Genomic DNA, 22,772 nt, shown 5'->3' on the forward strand with positions numbered 1-22,772 from the left:
GGATTTGATTTTGTTCTTTGAATACTTCAGTGTTTCACAAGCAAGTCTTCAAAATCAATTTTAAAATAGTACAAAAGGTAAAAAAAATATTTTCCACTTCACTTTTGTTATTATATATAAGAACCTCCATCCTTTCCTTCTACAGTTGGTACAAAAATAATAAGAAACATTTAGCTATGCTTTCTTATATGACTACAAGCCATAAATGACAAAAAGATGAACACAAAATTACCATCCACATCAACTTCTATAGTCAACCCATTACAAAATGCATTCAATAAAACAACACTTTGCAATCAAATGAGATTTTTAAGTTAAACAGATAAGCATTTTTGTCTTTGTATTCTGGTAAGATGGGCAAGATTTTCTTAGACCTTATAATTTAACATAATTAAAAATGGCTTTCTTTTAATAATAAAATCACCATAAAACCATTTTACTCCAGAATTAATAGGTACTACCATTCACACTGTGTGAACAGTAGAGGAACACTGAGGCAGAAAAAAAATCTGTACAGCATACATTTCACAGTAATGCACTCTGTCATATGAGGGTGATTGATAGATTTCAAGGTCAGAAAACACCATGGTGAGCACATTCTACATTGAAAACATCAGAGAATGTCATCACCATCATCAGGTGGTCACTGCAATTAGTCCAAAATTTCTGTTTGAATTAAAGTATTATATGCCTTATTTGAATAATTTTGATGGCTTATCCCAGTGATTAAAAAACCCTCATCTTTTAGCAATAATTTTTTCAGTTTCAGGTTAATTTGCCACCGCTTATTACAACTTTTTTCTTGACAAATTTAGTGAAGTTTTTCCTTTACCAGAACTACAGCTGTCAAGTAAACTCTCCAAAGTCTTGTCAGTACAAATCTCTGTGTTTCAAAATCAACTTTTTGTGTAAGTAGAGATTTTATTACACTGGACATTATAAATATGTTTTGGGTCATAGAATAAGAGAATAATTGAATGGTTTGGGTGGGAAGGGACCTTAAAGATCACCCAGTTTCAACCTCCCTGCTGTGGACAGGGACACCTTTCCCTAAATCAGCTTTGCTCAAAGCACTATCCAGCCTGGCTTTGAACACTTCCAGGGATGGGACATCAACTTCTCTGGACAACCTGATCCTTGTCTCACCACCATGATAGCAAAGAATTTTTTCCTATTATCTAATCTCAACCCACCCTTCATCTTAAAGCCATTCCCCCTTCTGCTCTCACTATATGACCTTGTAAAAAGTCTCTCTCCGGTTTCCTTACAGGCCCTGCTTCAGGTACAGGAAGGCCACTATAAAGTCACCCCAAAGCTGAACACGTCCAACTTTTTCAGCCTTTCCTCATAGGAGAGCTGGTTCAGCCCTCTGAAGATCTTTCTGGTTCTCTAGACTCCCTCCAACAGCTCCACTTTCTTCTTATTCTGGGGACCCCAAAGCTGGGTGCAGCACTGCAGGTGGGGTCTCATCAGAGCAGAGTAGAGGGACAGAACCTCTCCCTGCCCTGCTGCCCATGGGGCTTTGGATGCAGCCCAGGACACATCTGTGTTTCTGGGCTGTGAGTGCCATGGCTGGGTCATGCCCAGCCTCTCACCCACCAGCACCCCCAAATCCTTCTGGGCAGGGCTGCTCTCAATCTGCTCATCCCAGGTGCAGCACCTTGCCCTTGATCTTATTAAACCTCATGAGATTCCCATGGGCCACTTCTTGAGCTTGTTCTGATGCCTCTGGATGGATCCCATCCCTCAGGCACATCAAGCACACCACTCAGCTTGGTGCCATCTGTAAACGTGCTGAGGGTGCACTTAGTCTCACTGTCTGTGGCATTGGTGAAGACATCAAATAACACTGGCCCAGTAGAGACTCCTGAGGGCACAACTTGTTGCTGATGTCCATCAGGATCTCAACCACTGACCACTACCTTCTGGATGCAACCATCCAACTAACTCCCTATTCACTGGACAGTCCACACATCATTGGAGAGAGAAATCCTTTTCTCTACAATTTAGAGGGAAAGGGTGTTGTGAGGGACTTCGTCAAAGGCTTTAAGGAAGTCCAAATAAGTGACATCTGCAGCCCTTCCCTTGCCCACTGATGGAGTCACCCCATCATTAAAGGCCACTAGACTGGTCATGCAGGACTTGCCCTTGGCAAAGCTATGCTGGTTATGTCAAATCACCTCCCTGTCCCCCATGTGCCTTAGCATATCTGCCAGGAGGATCTGCTCCATGATCTCCCCAGGCACAGGTTGAGAGTTCCCAGGGTCCACCTTTTTATCCTTTTTTAACCTGAGTGCAACATTTCCCTTTTTCCAGTCACCTGGGACTTCACCTGACTGCCATGATTCTTCAAATATCATGGGGGGTGGCTTGGCAAATGCATCACCCAAATCCCTCAGGACTCAAGGATGCATCTCATCAGATCCCATCAAGTTATGCATGTTCGGATTCCCTAGGTGGTCTTAACCTACAGTGGGAAGCACTTTGCTCCCCCAGTCATAATCAAAAGTATAATTTCAATAAAAATACAAGTGATATTAGCAGCAAATTGTTTACTTACTGCATATGAGGGAAATATCCAAATACCAACAGAAAGAAAAACTGTTTTCATTTACCTAAGCCACCAACTGACTCAACAACCCACAACCTATGTCTGAATGAGTCATTTTTTCTCCAGATCTCTCAATCATTCTGCATAAAATGTTAACTTCAGAAAAGATAAGTTCTCCAATGTCAATAAAATTATTACCATCTTCAAAAGTAAGCTCCATGGTATTTTTGTAAAGAATTTCTTGTCATTATGTGGTTTTGGATTGCTGTCATATCCAACTGTTTTCCAGTGCAGTGACACGTGCAATTGACACGACTAATATGTAACTTTATGAAGTTTTCTCTCTATTGCTCTCTTTCTGTGTGAATTTCTCTTAGTCTTGCCCATTCAGTTCCAGTGGTATTCTTACACACAAGGGTGTAGGCTTTGACCCTGATCTGTAGGAAACCAGTGTTCAAAACAGAATCCAACTCACTTCTGCCTGTGCTGCTGAACTCTCCCAGTGCCCTTTTCTGGATTAGCAACCCTTTACTAAAGAAGGGTAACTTTAAACCACAGTGTATTATCCTACTGAAATCCAGATGAGAGGCAGTGAAAGGATGTAAAATCCAGCCTTGGTCATCATCTACCAGCATGAGACATGGTATTAGAGCCAGCTGGACATGGAACACAGGAATTCTTAGAGATAATATTGTGTGAGATCATCATGGATATAACAACAATTCTTGAACTTCAAACAGATTCAATTCTTAGTATTTTTTTTAACCTTCAAGAAAAGGAATACCTGTGTAAAACCAAGCATTCCCACCAGACCATTGTAGTTTCTCCGCAGTACTGTATTTTGCTTTTACAAACTGTACCACTCTGAGCATATCTTATGTGGTAAGTTCTTATTTAGAAAATAAAATCAATACATGCACAGATTGCTTCTGCAGCTGGCAATGGTATTGCACTTTTTTCTCCTATGTAATGAAAAGGGACACTAAATTTAACAGTTTAATCTGCTATCTACGTATTTTAAAAAAATTCTTAGGATCATGAAGTACAAAGATAAGGACACTTCCTCTTTAGCTATTCAATGTGGCTACAGATTTAGAAAGAAAAATCACCTGGTAGAAACTTGCTTTCCATAAATAAAAAGCTTTGTATACAGAAATCAAGCTCTGCCAAAGTCTTGATTACAGAAAAACATGTTAATGAGTACTACAAAAAGTAAGTTCAAGGAAAGTGTGAATCTAATGCTTTTACATCACCATGTTCATTTAGGAATTTTTAAAATTAGTAAATTAAATATCTCATTTACATTGCACCAAGATCAGAGCTACCACCATAGTTCACTACTTGGTATGCAAGCATTACCCACCTTCTTGACTCAAAAACCAGAGAAATGTCATGATTTGCCTAATGTCACATAGCAGGAAACAGGAATCAAACCCTGTTGTATGGCCACTTGACATTCAAAGCCCTTCATAATCTGCTTCCTAATATTTCTCTCTTCTCCCAGCATCCCCACCTCTCCAGTTAAACAGCTTGAGTCCTCCAACTCATTTTACTCTCATTTGCTGTTGCCTTCCTGATAATACATTTGGAGTTCCCTATCTGAACCAAGTTACAGCTTCTCCTCTATTCATTAATGCTCATCTTAAAACCCAGTCCCTCAGGGCTGTCATGGGCCAGCACAGAAAATGTTCCTGTGTGTGACCAGTTCTCAATCCTTCCTTACCCATATCCCTGGACTTTTCAGCCCCTCAGGCCTGGTGAAGGTGAGTTTTCAGCCCACAGCGACTACAATATTGCTCTTTCTTCAATGAGTTAAATATTTTTCTTCTTACTACAGTACAGAAAAGTATTCACTGTCAAATTAAGTTAATATAACCTGCATATTGTTAATCATCTTGACACTACTATTAATTTATGCAACCTCTAAATCCTTGAATTAATTATACATACTACCTAATTTTTCAACCCCTTCAGGCTGGAAGTGCATCTTTTCAAAGAGCTTTAAAATTTTCAACACATTAGGAGGCAACATAAAATAAGTACTATATAGTTTACTATAGATATTTGGAAAAACTTCAGTATTTCTAAATAAATGTGATGTAGACTGCTTTTTAAGAAAGGACTATTTTCTAATAAGAACAGGTGAAAGAAAAATTCCTAAAACTTATCTCAACTTTTTTCAGTAACCCAAGACAAGTTAGTACTGGGGGGAAAAAAAACAAATCAAACTATGGCGAACATGAGCAAAGCATGATAAAGTAAATAACCATCAAAAATCATGAAACTTGTTATACTGTAGAAGAAGGAAGGAATGTATTTGCAGCCAAGTGTATTTGTGCTGGTGCATTTGCATGATTATATACCATGGCCTAAAAATTTTGAGCTTAGAAACAAACTGGAATTTAACTGCATCTTTTCAGTTTAAAGTTCATGATTGCTTATAGCTTATTATATTTTCATTGCTTATTTCAAACTAAGAATTTATTTACAAACATTACTTTTTTTAAAAGTCACAATAATTGACTGTTCAAAAATATCATTTAATCCCAAGTCATAAGATATTCCATTACTGTAGAGTCAAAATGTGCTTTAAGAGAAGGAAGACAGTGCCATCCTTCTACAGAGTTCCTGTGGTTCTTTTGGTTTTAAAAACTTTGCATGAGAACGTATTTACCTCCAATGTGATATCTTTTTAAGTGCAACAAAGGCACCACTAAATATTATAAACCTTAGCACTACAAAGTACTCATAAGACAGAGGATTTGGAAACTATCCCATTTGAAGTTAAGATGCAGATCTGAAGTTTAAAAAATTCATGGAGATATTTCATAAAGCTGGGATGAGAGCTCATACTCCTCTACATTTCTCTAATACAGCCTTTGCTCACACTTTGCTGCTTCTGCAGTTGAAGGAAATTTAGCCAGTTTGCCAAATGTTCCTGGAGTTCCACTCATCTCCTCCTGACTCGCACACGTAAAATAGGTCAGATCAAATACGCCCCATGAGCACCTCTTCCCCTTCAGTGACTATAAATGGGACAGAGTGACTGACTCAGCTGCAGAGATCTGATGTGAGATGAATCCCACAACACACAACTAACAATCCTGCAAGTTTTCTCAAAAGAAAAAAGTTGAAATGTTTCTTATCAAAAGCAACTTAAGAAAAAGAACTCAGATTTTTTAAATATCTAATATAACACAGTCTTATTTCTGAGAGAATACTAAATTGCTAGAGTTGAAAAGGAATTTGGTACACGTTGCTATTTCTAATGAGGTTTGTCAACAGGTGTAGCTTCCAGTCTGTCTGGGATTAGAAAATAATTGAAAAATTGTGCAGAACCTATTTTGCTGTAATTCTCACTAGAGGAGAGATATCTACACATTTTGTGATACTTTGTAAAAGCTGGAACTTTTGAAAGCATGTAAAAAGCACACAATGTTTTTAGTGAAATCAACATATTCTTTGAAGACAGTGGAGAAACAGGATTTTTTTTCCTAGTGTTAAAAAGAACTAGACCAGGTGGCAGACACCTCAAGAAGCAGAAGTAAAAAAACCCCACAATTTTCATGAAAATTTCAGTCACATTCTGTTCTTGTGTAAGACAAATTAGAAGATTGCTTTATTTTGGCTTGTTTGGGTTTTTTAACAAAACCAATTGACTTCTCTGAACATTCTGATCCTTATATAAACCAAAGCTGATGGAGACTGTCAGCAGATTTTTCAAAGTAAAAGGTAGTTTTCAGAAAATTGAGGTTCTACAAGATAGTTCTAACAGAAAAAAAAATAGAATCAAAATATTTAATTTGAGGTAAATTTAAGACTACAATGCATCAGAGCCAGATATGAATGGTGGGACTTTAGATAAAGGAAAGAAGTTGGGCAGGACTCTGAGCAACCTGATATGGTTAAAGATGTCCCTTGTCATTGCAAGGGGGATTGGACCAAGTGACCTTTAAAAATGTCTCTTTCAACCCAAACCATTCTGTGATTCTATTCTGATTTTATGACTTTTGGGTATTTCAAATGCCCCTTCCAGAGCATGGCCTCCTGGATCAGGTAAGCAGGGAAGCCTGGCCCAGTGACAAGATTGGCTTCTCCTGCCCATCACGGACACATGAGATCTGAGGATCCAGCTTCCAGGATGAGGACTGGCAAATCCTTCACTCTGCCCTTGGGCTGACAAACCTTGCAGTTCAGGCTGAAAAAGTTCAGTGTTAACATAAAACCCCCACATTTTAAAATATTTCAGTATTTTACCTTCTGCAAAAGTAATATTTTAAAGTGGTTTACTCCATTAATACACTTTAAATTTTTTATTTTATTTTTGCCCCAAGATGGAGCAAAAACAAATGTTCAAACATGGGAGGCTCCTATAAAGAAAAAATTCCACATGTTGAGCAGATAAAACTAAAACCTCTTCAAGGAATACTCTCTGCTGCAATTAAGAAGTGAAAGCAAAAAACCACAAAAACTATCCAGGCAAAACCTTTCCAAAACATAATATATTTCCTTGTTCTGTTGGGTCACGTAAAACAAAACGTTAGCATCTGTACTACACTGAAGAGTTTTAATCTAATGATCACACAAAACCACTGGCTCAAGAAGTTAAATACAGCAGCTCTACACAGCCACACTGCACATGGGAGCAATTTGAGATCCCCTGCTCTTCAAGCAAAAACTCACAATCATTGTTCAAATAAACCTATATACAACAGCCAGAGATTTAGAGGAACTGCCATTTTATGTCACTGTAGTAATTTTTGAGGAAGAGTCAAATGTTTCCTTCACTATTTTAATTTTAAAGAAACTGATAAACACATTCCTATAAGATTGTTTTACAACAAACCTGTTCTGATAGCTGGAAAATTCAAGGAAGTGGTTTTTTTAAACTGCATATTCAACTAAGTAGAAGTTATTAAAAGAAGCAAAGCAGTCTTATTTTTAAAAAAAAATCTTTCACATTCCTCCTTTAAAGAAGCCTTCAAAAGTTATGCTTCTTTAAACTCTGTGACTTGAAGGCTACAAAATCATACAAGATCTTGAATCTGAACTGCCTTTCTCATTAATATTATCACCCTTGGTTTGTTTGTCCCCACACATATTTTTTAAGACTTTGTTCATTTGTGAAAGTAAACCAGGGCTATGAAAAAAAACTGGTTCAGCTGTGGTTATAATATCCACCAATTTGATATAAAATCATGATAAATCAGCACACTTACTGTACCTCTTCCTACTGTATTCAATTACTTATTTTTCTGAGTGCCCTATTGAGCTATTTTCTCTTAAAATTCAGCACACTTGCTATTCAATCTTCCCTCTCACACAGATGTCATACACAAAGATGCACTTTTATTATTTCACACCCAAGAAGTAAAACAAATCCTAGTTCTGTTCCTTCCCATCACCTAGAGCACATAAATTAGCTGAAGGCCACACTGAAATCCTACTTGCACACTCCGAAGTCCATGTTTTTCACCAGTTCTCACACACTGGTGAATACAGAGCTGCTACCCAGTCTGAAAGCAGAGGCAGAAGGATGCAGGGGAGGCCTGGCTCAGCTGGGTAGAATGATCCAGCTCAGCAGACCATAATAGTCTATGTGTTCTGCCTTGATGTGACATTTTTCGAGTCACACCCTCTCACCTGGACTGACACCCAACTTACAGTGCAAACATATGGCTTTTCCTCTCACCAAAGTCAGTTACATACTTTCCATGGCTACAGGAACCCAGTGGGAGCACTTTAATATAGAGACTTCTGGCCAGAACACAGTTATATAAACTCATTTAACTACTGTATTTTCTGCCCACACTTAGCACTGCATTAGCAGCTCAGTAGCAAAAATCCATTGAATTTTGTTTCTCATTGTTGTCATCTTATTGCAAAAGTCCCATACCTTCTTAGTGATTTCTCATGTGCAGCTCCTCACAGCACTGCCTCCTCCTTCTTCTTCACAGTACAGCCAGCAAACTCCAACTCTCTTCACAGCACAACCAAAAAACCCCAAGTTTCTCCTCAACCAGCTAACCCACTCTTTTGTAGCACTCTTCTTACTGGGCAGAGCTGTGGCCTGTTAAGGGCAGGCCTGTTCCTAATCTTTGGTGATTAGTACAGCTGCAACTCCTCAGGTGTGAGACTCCCTTCTGCACTACATTTATTTTCTTACATTCTATCCTTCCACATCTCATGAAATATTTCTTATTCATGGCTTGATGAGCAAATCCTAGCATAAATTTTGACTCACTATTACTGTGAATATATCTATTTCTTTTTCTTCTAAGGAAATTTTCTGAATTCCTACACCTAGAATCTTTGTCCACATGAGAATTGTTCTATCATTCTTCAGAGTGCCCTCAGCACTGCAGCCTCCTGGCCCCATCAGTCTGTAAGGGGACCCAAGCGTTATTCAGGGCTGCTATTTGTGCTTACTCAGTTTGCTCTTGTCAAAAGGGGCAAACAATACAAAGAATCAAATCAGATTAAACCAAAATCATTCTCTGACAGAAATCAGTAGCATTTGCTGAGGGGAAGAAGGCAAGAAAGGGGCAATAGATCATAACACTCACAGTGGTGTGACCTTCCCAGTTGCCAGCCATCCATCACTGTGGAATCTCCTCAGATCTGCCAGGCTCAATAGCAACCTGGAGAGCTGATCCACTAACAGAGGGTCCCTCAACAGATCCATGAAAAAACAGGAATCATCACTTTATTAGTATTTTAAAGCCTCATATAATGGAATGGCAACATATTACTGGAGGTAAGATTATTTTTAAAAATCACTATCCAAAATCATCCTTTTTGCCTTTGCACTACTTGAATATTTTTTGGTATTTCATCCAACAAATACCATATGTGACTTTGAAAAAAATTCATACTGTGAAATCTGTAAGATACAGTCAAGAAGGACACTAAAGTTTTTTCATCAAATCTGAAAAATACCACTTTCATGTTGCTACAGTAACATCTTCCTAACAAGCCCTTTAAATTTAAACACTGTCTTAAGAGAGTTCTAGGTCAAGTTAAAAAGCACAGTCAAGCTCTTCAGAGGAATCCAGTTCATATTCAGCATGGGTAAGGATGGAACAGAAAAGGTGAACTAAAGTTTTTATCTATTTCCACAATGACTTCTCACTTGCTGAGGTCTGTCCTACTTTCTTTCCCCTTAGCCACCCAGTAGTCTCTCTTGTGAGGAGAGAATTCTCAATGGTCTCTAAGGAAAATTCCCTAATAATTTTTTATCCTAGAGCAACTTATCATCTTCATTAAAAAAAAAAAAAAGCTTACATTTGCAAAAAGATATATTTGCAGAAATAAGTTTTCACCTCCTGAGATGAAACCAAAAAAAAAAAAAAGCTATTTCTAATTCGTCACATATGGAGAATAACTACACACAGATAATATATGAACTGAGAAATTGCAGAGTGAATACAAAATTCATTCATGAGGCACCTGGGGATTCTGAAAGGAATTTATATTTATTTTTTCTGTAACTATGCAATTATCTCACTGGTCTCAAGGTCCAGAGCTCAAGTCATTCTTTTTTCTGGGGAAGTATGGGCAATATGCATACTGAGAATCATCTTTGGAAAAGGAGGAATAACTTCTTTCAGTTTTCATGCAGTTGTAAAGCATCAGTTAGTGGATTTTTGGCACCAATCTGATTTCAGAGAAATATTCATTTGCATCTTTTTACAGTTCTTCCTGGATGTCAGCAGACATCCTACTCATTGGAGAAGAATGCAAACCAAACCTTCTAGCTCATCTAGATTTGTGCCATATCAAATTTTAAAAAGTAAGTTAAATTCACAGTCTTTTTATTGCACAAGGCACTACAAACAGCAGATTCAAGGCAATTTTAGGAATTTCTATCTAGTCTCATTTTAGAAACCTTGTTATAACTATCTTACTTGGAAATGCAATGAATTCTCTGAGTAACCTTGAACATGTATGCAAGTGACAGCACTATGAAGTTGGAATTATAAGTTTTTCTAGTATGTAAAATTTTTATGTCATTAAACCGCTCAATTACCAGCTAAATAAGTGAAATAAAGGTCCAGATTCTACAAAAATTCAAAGAACAAAACTGCTGTGACCTATATTTTTCCTTGCTGAAAGCATAAAGGGTGAACGCTCACGTTTCCTAAGTGACAACAGCATTTACTTATAGTTGGGCACATGCTTCACTCTTTGCATTGGCAATCAGTACCAAAATTAAACAGACAGACTTAATCACACCTTTCAGGTAATAAACTATTACATAAATAGCTCTTCTTTGATTTATGAAGTGAAAAAAATATCATCATAATAACTGACACACATTATCCACAAATGAAAGGTGACTAAAAATAAATTATGAATAAATATAATGTAAAATGTGGTGGGAAGAAGCGGTAAGAAACTGGATTACTGAAATTATCCTATTTCCAACAGAGCTGCCAGTTCAACTTTTATTTACAAAAACTAGGAAAAAGAGCGACTGTTGCATACTGACTCCAACACAACAGATAATATTAGAGTACTCTGACTCCCAGCTTAATAATGTGTGCTCAGGAAGAGTTGTATTGGAAGAGTGTGTAAATGGTTTGGGGGATTCTTTTTTTGGTTTGGGGTTGTTTTTGGTTTTGTTTTTTTTTCTCAAAGTGGTGTTTATTTGACACCTGTACAACTGGGAATGACTTTCCAAAAGTTCTGCGGCAATGATGAAGCTGGTCAGAGTTCTGTTAGCACAGCTGAGAGGAGCTGAAGGGCTGGAAGGGGGGTAGAAATCCTAGGTATGAATGAGCCTTCTCCCAAAAGAAACCACATAGAAAAGCAGGTCCTTCATGAAAAGTCAGTATGCATTTTAGGGGATGAGACTTCACCAAAAATAATCTGTCCCTGGGAAACTTAATTAACCATTCTGATAATTACTTTACTCTGACAGTCTGGTAAAGATTACTGGTTATGGAATGCTATGTGATCTTTCTCTGCACCTATTCTTTTGTATCTGCATAGAGTAGAATATTTGCTTTTCATTTGAACATGAATGTTGTCTAGGCTTGGGGAGTGACTTAGTTGTGGCCAGCAGAACATTGCCCTCTGTTTCCCAGAGTGACAACACAAGGCAACACTCACACCCCATTCTGTGGGATCAGGGGTGTAAAATGGAACTCCATCAAACCACCAAAGCCCATATTCTGGCAAGAAGAATTCTCCACACTGAGAATTAAGCAGAGTATCTTTGTCAAAGAGAAGGAAAACACGGGAGCTCCTGAGCCATGTCTATCTTCAGACTACAACAGAGACAATAGAAAACTGACTAGAAAGAAAATGTTCAAATATTTATTTGGTAGTGCTTTGTCTCAAATAGAGCTAAACATACTCTGTAAAATCAGGCAAGCCCTGTTTAAATATTTGGTGTCTTAAATCCGTTACATCCAGGAACCCTGGATTAATACCAGTGGCAACAAAAGGAACTGAACCTGCAATCCCTCTAATTTACACCAAACACAGAAACAAAGTCAGGAACACTGGTGACACTATTCATTGAAGGCTGCATTTTATATGCCTATCTTGATAGCAGAGTCTCCTTGTGCAGGGAGGAACTTTCATCTGAAAGCAACTTGATGTTATTCTAATTCCAGATGGACAAAAAGAAAGACACTGAATGACAAGAGTGTTAGGTAGCCAAACATATGTAAGATAAGTTCAGATTCTGGCAGTCTCATGCAGACTTAGGTGAAGCTCATCCCCTGTTAATGCACTACTATTTAATTTAAACTCTCTGGCATAAGCCTCCGTAAACTGCAAGAGGAAGAACCACACTTCTTTTACAACCACCAGTGAGCAGCTGATCCTTTCAGAGCTCTTCCCTACCTGCTAAACTGTGGAAACAGTTCCCTAATCTGAAGAGAATAACATATTGTTCTACAATTCTCTCAAGTAATTCTTCAATTAGGAAAGTTTGACAACTGGGTGTGATCAGTTCCTTCATTCAAGCTGAATCAGATTCTCCATCAAACCTGTGTGTTCCACTTTCTGAAACAGCAGCCATTTGACAGCTGTTTATTCTCAAGCCTGTGTGTTGTGTCCATTTCCTCCTCCCCGCTCAGTTATTTACTTTCAGATTACAAGCTCATTAGAGCAGGTGTTACTCAGAGAAACAAAAGCAAATGGACAGAAAATAACCCACCCTCATCCCTAGATCTTTGCTGGGCAGCATAAAACCCAGCACATATAGTACTAAAACAACCTTCCCATTCTGCTTTTCAAATGCCACTTGATTATAGCATTATAAATGTTCTATTGTCTGAAAGTGTGATTGCTTCCAAAGAACATGATTGTTTTATTTTCTGCTGCTCTTACAATGGATAGCTTCAGTTAACTTTGGGTTTTCCTTCAAAGTTTCAGTTTTCATTCTTGTCACATTTATTCTGGATATACAATTTTTACAGCTGGTTTTTGTCCTTGGAATTTATCCCCTGCATCTAACATATGTTGGTAAACCGTAATTATGAGCTGACCTAGTTAAGTAAAATAAATTTCCAGGTAGGTAGTACTAACAAGAATATTTTACCAGCTTTAAAATTGAGGCAAGAAATTTGCAGAACCTCACCCCAGTTTTCAAGAGGACAAAAAAAAATAAAAGAAGCACAGCCAAACAAACACTTCTTAAATACAGACCAAGCAAAAATCAAAATTTAATGAATACTCGTCACTGAAGAATATTTGGGGTGGAGTTATGTCTGTCAACTGTGTCACTACCTCCAAGGTGACCTACCTAAATGCTTGATGATATTTAGCTTGGTATCTTGTTTTCATTAATATTCAGCTATCTCCAAACAGTCATGACAGATGACTAATTCCCAAATTTCCTTTTCCCCTCATTTTTTTCTTCCTTTAGGATGTTAAAGTAAGAACTGGGATAGTCACCAGTGAGAAAAGCCGTCTCCAACAAATGGAAAGAGTTGCATAATCCACAGATTGATGTCATGAAGATAAGAGGGAGTGTTTAGCCAAGGAGCTGGCCTGGGAGGTGTGGCCAGGTCTCAGAAGAGGCTTGGTGGTAGATTTTGCTAGTTTGAGTAAAGCATTGACTGACTACATACTGAGACAACTGAGCTTTGCTGAAATCTAGATCAGGAAGGAAGATTTCATGAGTAATAGCTCACTGAAGGTATTTGATAGTTAACATCTACCACAACAGAGATCAAATAAAGCTGAACTGTAAGTATTTTATATATAAAGTATTCCACACTGCAAATTAAAATTATAACAAACCATTTTTTCCAAGAGAAATAAACAATAATGTGTGCATTCTTAAAAGAAATAGAATAGACATTCACATTATTTGGTGGTGATTTATCCACATTAATCAAGGCCTATAATCTTTGATGCTTTTTTTTTAATTCAGCACTAAAGTGCAAATACAATGTAATGTCTGACTTATAAATCTAGTCTGTAAGAGAGGACAGATTAATAGGAGGCTATCTTTTACACAGACACAAGTCAAGATTTCATGCCTTTGAGACCTTAAGAGAAATAGTGACATAAACTAATCCTACCCCCAAAACCCATCTCCCTGTTGCCATGTCATGGACACCAGCACCAATACCAGCACTGGTTTCACTGCTTCAGAGCAAGGCTGTGGTTTAAGTCTCTTTTTTTTGTTTCATCCAAACCAATACCCTTTACAAAAGCAAGATCAACAGTCACTGTCAGGAATAGCATAACATTTTGTTACTGCCATTCTGTACTGCAAAGCTCCAGGCTGGTAGTAGTTGAAAAAACACAGACAATTGCTTAACACACAAACTCTTCCTCAGGCCTGAAGATGAGGCATGACCTTCCAGGTGAAGTAAAGTTGTTTCCTGAAACAACTGCTCTGAGTTTAACTGAATTGCATCAACCAACCAAAAACTTGTAGAAAAAAGACAACTTCTGCTCTTGGTGCAGAGCAGAATAGTAAGAAGAGAAGAGGTTATAATATCTTTACCCCTTTTAGGGCAGCAACAGACAGGTAATTATCTTCTGCAGAATAATGTGAGCAGAAAATTTCTGTGCACCAGAAATTCAAAACACCTCATTCAGCATCCACAACTGATTTTCATAAGGTACCTTGTAGAATATGTTGAGGCTCAGACTTGAGAGATCAAAGACTAATTGGCAAAGAGGGAGTAAAAAAGGGGGACTTACGTGCATCTGGCTATTTCCTGAGTTTTGTTGAACTTGTTAAGTTCATTGCAATACATAGTGTGTGTTTGGTCCCCACTGCATTGTTTTCTATGAGGACATCTGGAAGTATGTGACATTTTGGAGGCACAACTATCTCTGCACATTACCTTGTTCTTGCTGGCTGTGATTTCAAGCTTATGTAACCATCTTTGCATGCTGCTAAGCTATGACTGAAAGAAGAGACCTTACACCCACTACAACCAGCTGTACTTCCCATAAAACTTCTAGTTACTCATTTTACATGTAAAAACAGCTTGTTTGATCAATGTGTTACTTGGAAGCAAAATAGGTAGGCATTGTAAGCACTAACTCTCTGTCCAGAGACAATGTGTATCAAAAAACTAGGTGTGGCATTTAAGTACCATTACTGAAACAAACTATAAGGGAAAAAAACACAGTAAGAAGTGGTAATTTACTAAGATACTTCTCAAGAAATTCCTTCTCAAAAAGAATAAAATCTATAAAGTTCCTCTAATCTTTTAAGAAATAAAACTCCCTAACTGTTGGATGAGTACAGCTGTTCTGAATGGCAAACTCTTAGTGGGAATGCAGTAATGTATTGACACTGTGGAATGGTTGAGGTAGACATAGAACCCTTCCACCACCTCACAAATAAAGGCCCTAAAGCTCACATAAGATCATTAATTTATGCACACATTAACACGGATTCCCTTGACTGTCCATAACTCAGGTCTTCATAGTCCCCTTCCTTCAGCTCCCTAATGCTAGACTCCCCTGCCTTTTTCTCTGTCTTGCCTGCAGACCTCCTACACATTTACCTGCTTTTTTCCCCTATGCTAGCTCATTCTGTTATGCCCATTTCTCCTCTGTCTCATTTGGAGGTCCTCTTCACTTGTTTGCAACTACCAGAGGCTGATTTTATCAGAGAAATTTCTTCCAAGTATTACAATTATCCATTAGCCACCTCACCTCAGTCCCTTATGTGACAAACCTGCTTGCCTACTCACAGAACCTCCCTAAAGAGCTCACTGGCAAGACCTATAGATCTCAGAAAGGTTTTGAAGAAATCTAGCTGGTGAGCCTCAAGCAACCTAACTTTAGTTTAAACTACTTCATTAGTCTCACCTAGTGGGGAAAGACAGGTGAATCACTCTCCAAATGTGTTTAGCTCTCCCCAAGTTTAACCTGAGCATCTGATTTTTGAAGTGCTGAAGTGCAGTACCTACCTTGTAGATATTTACAGGTACTTGTCCTAGCCTGGGAAATGAATTAAGATAATACTAAGTGAAAAGCAGTAGCTGCACTCAGGGAGACATTTATCTGACCTGTGTTGGATATGTACAGTTGGGTAAAATTAATTGAAATTTATAAACTAGAAATAGGTTAAAAGGAGCCTAGAGTGATTAGCTCAATTAATTACATTTAGTTAGATTATTCCCAGCCCTTACATTAAGAGAAATAAATCCTTTCTATTCCCAGAGCAGTTTCTCATAGTGTATGTGCATTTCTCAACTCCATTTTTTTTGCCACAGCTTTGGTCTGAAAGAATGAGTTAATAGTTTTATTTTGCAAATCCCTTATCCTTCTAGTCACCTTCCTTCATTTTCTCATGCCTCAACTGAACATTTCAGGTTTGCTGCTGCAATTGACTATTTCTTCCAAGAGAAAAGGTAACTCCATTTAATATTAAATTTACATCTTTACAGATCATATATAACTCACTAATCTCCATTTCTGATCTCCTATTCTAAGGATTTATTTTCTCATTCTGTCCTTTAAACATCCACATTCCAACATGCTTCTCTCTATTCCTTGGCTTCTCTTCTGCTTGCTTCCCTTTTTCATCAGCATCTTCACCTGCTTACTCCTCATTTGCAAATATAAAACTGTTTGACCAACAACAGTATTACTCATCGCCTTCCTGGATTATTAATAGTGACCATGCTGAGCCCAACCAAATACACATCCAGCTCAGCACTCCAGTGATGGAAGCTAGCAGTGAACTTTGCCTCTTGGTGACTTTCCATCCTCGGCCAAATTTATGACCAAAAGCAAATCAATCTTTCCTCCAGTTACTGAAATTCCTCCCAAATCTGCCTGTGTTGCCTAAACACCAACACAGGTTTTAGCAAGACACTGATTTTGTAAGAATAACTGCAGAGATTTTAGCTAAATTTTAGGCTACATTGTCAGTGGGATGAGACTAAAATATGTATCATTCTCAGACAGCTGGAATATACACTGCCTTTTGACTTGCACAAGTCTTCTTATGGATTTGGACACATACGAATGATGGCAACCACCTACATCTGAGCTCATGTTCTTATGCTCTCTTTCCAGGCAGTGGAAATCTGACTGACACAGGGGACCTCAGCTCCTGCTTCTCAATGAGCTCAACACCCCCAGGGACTGCAGCTGCACTTTCCTCTCCGTGGCAGCTCAGCACAGAGCTGTCTGCAACCCACAGTGCTCACAGTCACAAAGTACACAGGCCACTGCCTGTCTATCAGCAGTGTGTCAACATGACCTGCCCTGGGCTGTTTCAGCAGAGCTGCCCAAATGTTCTGGGATCTAAGGAGGAGCACAATTCCCCCTCAGCAGGCTGGCTGACGTCATGGCACCATGATGGTGCGCTGTGGGGAGGTTTAGAAGGGCTGGGGAACGCTCAGGTAGGAAGCAGAGACAAGATTATCTTGCCAAAAACTTCTCTGTTTTCTCTTAGTCAGTAAGACAAACAAGAACACAGAAAAACTCCCAAGAAATCCCATCCTATGGACACCCTGCAACTGCTTCCTTTGACTGATAGAAAAGTGGTCACTTCCTGTCCACTTGCAACTTTGAACACAAACAAGTTACAGTAAAAAAGCTATTGTAGAACAGTCATGGCATGATGCCAATAATATTAATGCATGTTCTTACCTGTAATTCAGTGGTACTGACAGATAGGCATGCCTTGATATCAATCTACCTTAAAGCTGCTTTTTAATGTAACTGATAACTTAAGAAACATTTCTAGGATATGCACAAATATTTTTGATGAAGGGAAGAATCCAGTTTCCTACACTGAATCTTTCACATTCTGAGCACACAGTCTTGTCTTGAATTATTTTGCTGTTACTTTTATTTTCTAATATATCATAAATTACACTCCACCATCAATAATTACATCAAAAAAAGACATTATTAAAAAACCAGAGTGCCTATGAGAAGTTCCAAATTAATGCAACTGGAAAGTCAGGCAATTTTTTTGTATTGAACAGATGGTAAAACTCTAATTCTCCTGCTTTCTCAGCCAGTCTGCTACAAGCCCCAAATCAGAACTTTGATCCAAATGCTACTGAGGTCAGTGGGAAGGTTGACATTGACTTCAGTGAGCTTCAGCTCAATTGCTGCAAGAAGGAAAACTTCAGTCCTCATGGATCTTCAGAGCAGTTAACAATGACGGCTGAGAACAACAGCTCTGGTAGTTTTGTTAAGGTAACATCCATCCACCAAGAACTAAACCAAGATACACTTCTTTGCCATTCCCCATGTGGCATCCATAGATGAAAGCTCTCTGTTGCTGCCTCCTTTGGATAGTGTTCAAAACACTGAATAAAATGCAGAAAATCTAAATAAATAATTTTTTCCCCTGTCCTACTCTTTATTTCACTCTTGCAATTTAAGAATCAACACTGGAGAAATGCTTTTCACCAACAGTAACTTAAGTCCCTGCTGTTGCAGTTTCTTAATTGTGATCAACTTCAGCCACTTGCAACTCCTAACCCACCTCTAAAATATTTTTTCAGTGGTTAAATATGCACACAGTACTTTGTGAAAGTACTAAACTTAACATGCAACATTTTTTAAGTCCTTGAGTAAAGTTTCTATCCTCAATTACATTTAAATCCTAGAGAAATGTAGGACACTGTCTTTGCTCACTGTATGTGTCAGGAACTCACAGCTAAAGGTTTAGGAGTATATTTCATTTAAAGCTGAAATGTGACTTGTCTTTTTGTTAGCAAGTTAAAAAGTAACTCTCTTCACACTCATTTGACAGACAAAAATTTTGCCTGTGATTACTTCAATACAACTCTGAAGGAACTTTTACACAGTGCAAGGAACAAATTCACGTACAGTGTGGAACAAATGTTTCTGGAAATTTCCACAGCATATCAATGTACTCATTTAATAGGAAAATGCATACTGAAAAATGGGATTGCACACAACACAAAAGATCAAATTATATTGCAAAATCATATTCACTGAAGGTTATAAGCATCATTTTACACATTAGAGGTCAATGTGAAGGCACTGCAGCAAGCACATTTACTCTTTTCTGAAACATAGGAGGACAACTTCTGCTATAAAGTAGCAGTGTTTTAGTACTAATGAAAGCATGTGATTAAGATTACTCACAGCTTACCTTGTTATTGAGTTCTCTACCTCACCAAGCCTACCTAAAATGAAAATAAAGTACCACTGCAACTTTCTGAATCAATTAGTCTACTTAAAAGGCAGTACAATGAAAATATTTCAGTAGCTGGAGCTGCAGTTTTTATTGAAGGTACTGCTTAGTGTTATGACCATCAATACAAGAATGGAATAACCCAAACCTTTGGAATTGAGCAAACATGATCAGGATGTATTTTTCCACAGATGATTACTTTGTAAAACACAGAAGTTCCATAATCTTAAATGAACTGTATCTCATAAATTAATAAAGGTTTCTTTAGAATATTCAACTCCCAACCCCAGTGTTTCATTAAAGACTAATGAATACTACTATGTACTCAGTTGATTTTTTTTTTCTGTGAAAAAGAGAAGAATCTCTCTCCTGGCCTAGACCTAGGCAAGAAAAAGAGAGAGGAAAAAGACTTTACTTTTCCTTATTTGTTTACATTTAAAATGTTACTATAAATCATCACTGAATGATGAATGATGAAGGTAAATGTCAAGAAATGGAAGAATATGTGCTTCTCTTGGTAATTGCACCTTAACAAAACACCTCACCACAGGAAGAATCTACAAAGCTTCATGAATTATAGAGGCAGAAGAAGCAGGAGTCTTAGTTAACTCCAACTTTAAATCTTCTAATTTCTTAAAAAATTTTGTAATTATGTTGCAAAATAAGGGTCAACATTTAAAGATGCTCACTATACTGAAAAGTGCAGACAAAAGTTGACCATAAAAAAGAGGAAAAGAATGAAATTGGATTAATCCATTCCATGAAATGACAAAGGTCATGAACTTCTGCTTCTCAAACAACTTTTAGGAAGAGTTCCTGAAATAAAGGGGAAAAAAACCCAATAAAAATATGTTTCTGTAATTACTTTGCTTTTAAGGCAGTTTTCAGCACACATTCTAGAGGACTCATTGTGCATCTGTCTGTCTTCAATTTTCAATTAAAGAAGATGGGACTGTGCACAAGAAGAAACCAAATTAGTAGCTTTCACATATAACCAGAAATAATCCCAGAAATTGGATACCTTGTACAATTACAGTTATGTCCCCTGATTGTGTCTAAAAACTGTACTCCAAAACTAAACAGAATCTATAATAATAAATAGTTCAAACTCAAGATTAATGAGATCTGAAACACTGGTCAATAAAAGAAGTAAAGGAATTCTAATGGAAGAGACAGCTAAAACTGTTTCACTTTAAGCAATGCAAACATTTTCCTGCATCATGTCCAACACAATCAATCCCTTCCCATCTTTCACAGAGATCCCTGACATATCAGTGAGGTCCCTAACCCAGCAAGAAGTAGTGAGGCTCAGCTTGTTTTGCTGCCTTTAAAATGCCTCCAAATTGTACCTCCAAAGCAGTGGGTTCACTGTGTAAAAGCAAGGCTGCTCTTCCCCCAATCCCTTCCATGCAAGGACAGCCTTAACTGGCAGGCAGGGATCCTTGCCGAGGCAGGAGCACAGGGAAGCTGGAGGGAAGTAACAAACACACACATTGTTTTTGTGTTTCAGCTACAACAAACTGAAAAAATACTCTGCGACCCAAACTGATTTGCAGTTTGTGTTTAGGGAGAGAGAATCAAAATCTGACTACTTCAAAAGCACAGAGCAGGCTATTGCATTATTAGAGGTTAAATTTACAGCTGTTACTTGCAATATTTTTACGCAAGCTTTCTCCTCAGCAGATTAGGAGAAACAGTCTATATCTATAGCAACCAGGAGTGAAGAGGGATGGATAAATCCAGTCCAAGCCATTTCTCCTTAAAACCTTGCATCACTACCTTCACTACAGCAAGCATAATAGCTCATTTTTATTGCCACTTGACTGAAGCCTCATTATAAACATGGTCAGCTGGTTTTAATTCCTTCTTAAAAAACAGAATGTACATGAGGAAAACTGCAGCAATATTCCTCTGGAAGGCTTTCTTTGTTTCTTAAAGAAATTTAATTTTTTTGTCTTAGAAAAAGATTCCTTAGGGATAGTTTGTTTAGCTTTCACTCTGATCTCCATAACCACCCTAGGTAGATTTTAAAATGCAAAAAAATACAAAATTCTCCTAGTCATGACCTTCTTGACTTAAAGCGAGCTTTGGGAAGATACTATAAGTGAAATGAGACTGACTCTATAAATAGATATTAATATTAATAGACAATTCAGGTGAGCATACAGTGCTGAATGTCTCAATGCAAGGAAAGAACTGCCAGGGAGAGTGTCACAGGAGAATTGCATCGATTTGAAACAGACAGAGTTTGTTTCAAATCGATGCAATGAAGGATCCCTTCATGCCCGTGTGGGTCACTTCCCAGGTGGGGATGCTGATGGTACCTTCTAAATGAAGAAGGGGTCGGTCAAGAATGTCTCAACACAAAGCAGCTGTTTAATGGTCCGCACTGGGCAGCACTAGGGATTTTCTGACAGCTCTGAAAGAGCCCTAACCCGGAGCCAGGGCTGACTTCCATCTCCAGGAGCACGAGTTGGAGGGGGAACTCCACCAGAGGCTGCATCTGGGGGATTGTGGCCCGGAGATTTCCGGTCTCACTCAAACAGAAGGGCAATTCGGTGGGCTGAATCCAGCAAACCGGGAGAAGGGTTAAATATGTGGAGGCTGGAAGCATTTTCGGGGACTCGCCACTGGCGCACCTCGATTTTAGGGGCCTCGTGAGCCCTGGAGGAAGTTTTCAGCATGCGGGGACAGCGGGTGAGAGCCGCTCCGCAGAGGGGTCCCCCGAGACGGGACACGCCGCTGGGGCAGGGGCAGGGGCGGAGAGCGGGGGCAGGAGGTGCGAGGGGCCGGGAGCAGGTCGTGACAGACCCGGGGACAGGTTCGGGCAGCGGGAGGCGGTGCGGAGGCACCGGCGGACGGGGCCGCTTATCCGGAGCCGGCGGTGAGGGACCAGAGGACGGAGCTCCGGAGCCGGCGGTGAGGGACCAGAGGACGGAGCTCCGGAGCCGGCGGTGAGGGACGGGCGGACGGGCCCCTCGGCGTCCGCCGAGCGGGCGCGGCCGCCGGGGCCCTGCCGAGCTGCCAGCGGGGAAGCTCCCGGGCAGCAGTGCGGGGTGCGCTCCCCGCTAGCCCCGCGCCCCCCGCCCCCGGCCCCACTCACCGATCCGCGCCTCGGCGGCGGCCCCCGCGGAGGGCTGCTGGATGCGCGGGGCGGCGGCGAGCACCTGCGGCAGCGGCGGCGGCGGCAGCAGCAGCAGCAGCAGCGGAAGGACGGAGCCCAGCGTGTCCATCATGCCTGGCCCATCGCATGCCCCGCTCCCCTGCCCGCCGCCGCCAGCCCTCACTCCATGCCGCCCGCCCGCCCTGTGCCTCCCGCGGCCGCTCCCCGGCTCCGGCAGCCGCAGCAGATTCAACACCCAGGACAGCGACCAGCGCCGCCCGCCCCCAGCCCCGCCCCGGCCCGCCCGGCAGCCGTGAGGGGGGAGCGCTCCCCGCCGCCCGCTCCGCCCTGCCCGCCCCGCCGGGACCCCGGGGAAGCGGATCCCCCGGGCAAGGGGAGCGATGGAGCTCCCCCGGCCCTCCCCGGCCCTGGTGGAGACCGGGATCCTGCCCACCTCCGCCGGCAGCCCCCGTAAAGATGGCTGGGCATGGGGAGGG

General features: G+C 39.8%; 1 protein-coding gene across 1 annotated transcript in view; it reads right to left on the bottom strand.

Annotated features, from left to right (window-relative positions):
* PTPRN2 (protein tyrosine phosphatase receptor type N2) overlaps positions 1-22,494 on the bottom strand; it is a 634,616-nt gene extending 612,122 nt beyond the window's left edge. Inside the window, exon 1 of the mRNA XM_059839742.1 lies at positions 22,276-22,494. Coding sequence (XP_059695725.1) covers positions 22,276-22,408 — 133 coding nt within the window. The 5' untranslated portion in view covers positions 22,409-22,494. The remainder of the gene's footprint in view (positions 1-22,275) is intronic.
* Positions 22,495-22,772: the final 278 nt, after the last annotated feature.

Source organism: Haemorhous mexicanus, chromosome 1 (assembly GCF_027477595.1).
Source record: "Haemorhous mexicanus isolate bHaeMex1 chromosome 1, bHaeMex1.pri, whole genome shotgun sequence".
NCBI lineage: Eukaryota > Metazoa > Chordata > Aves > Passeriformes > Fringillidae > Haemorhous > Haemorhous mexicanus.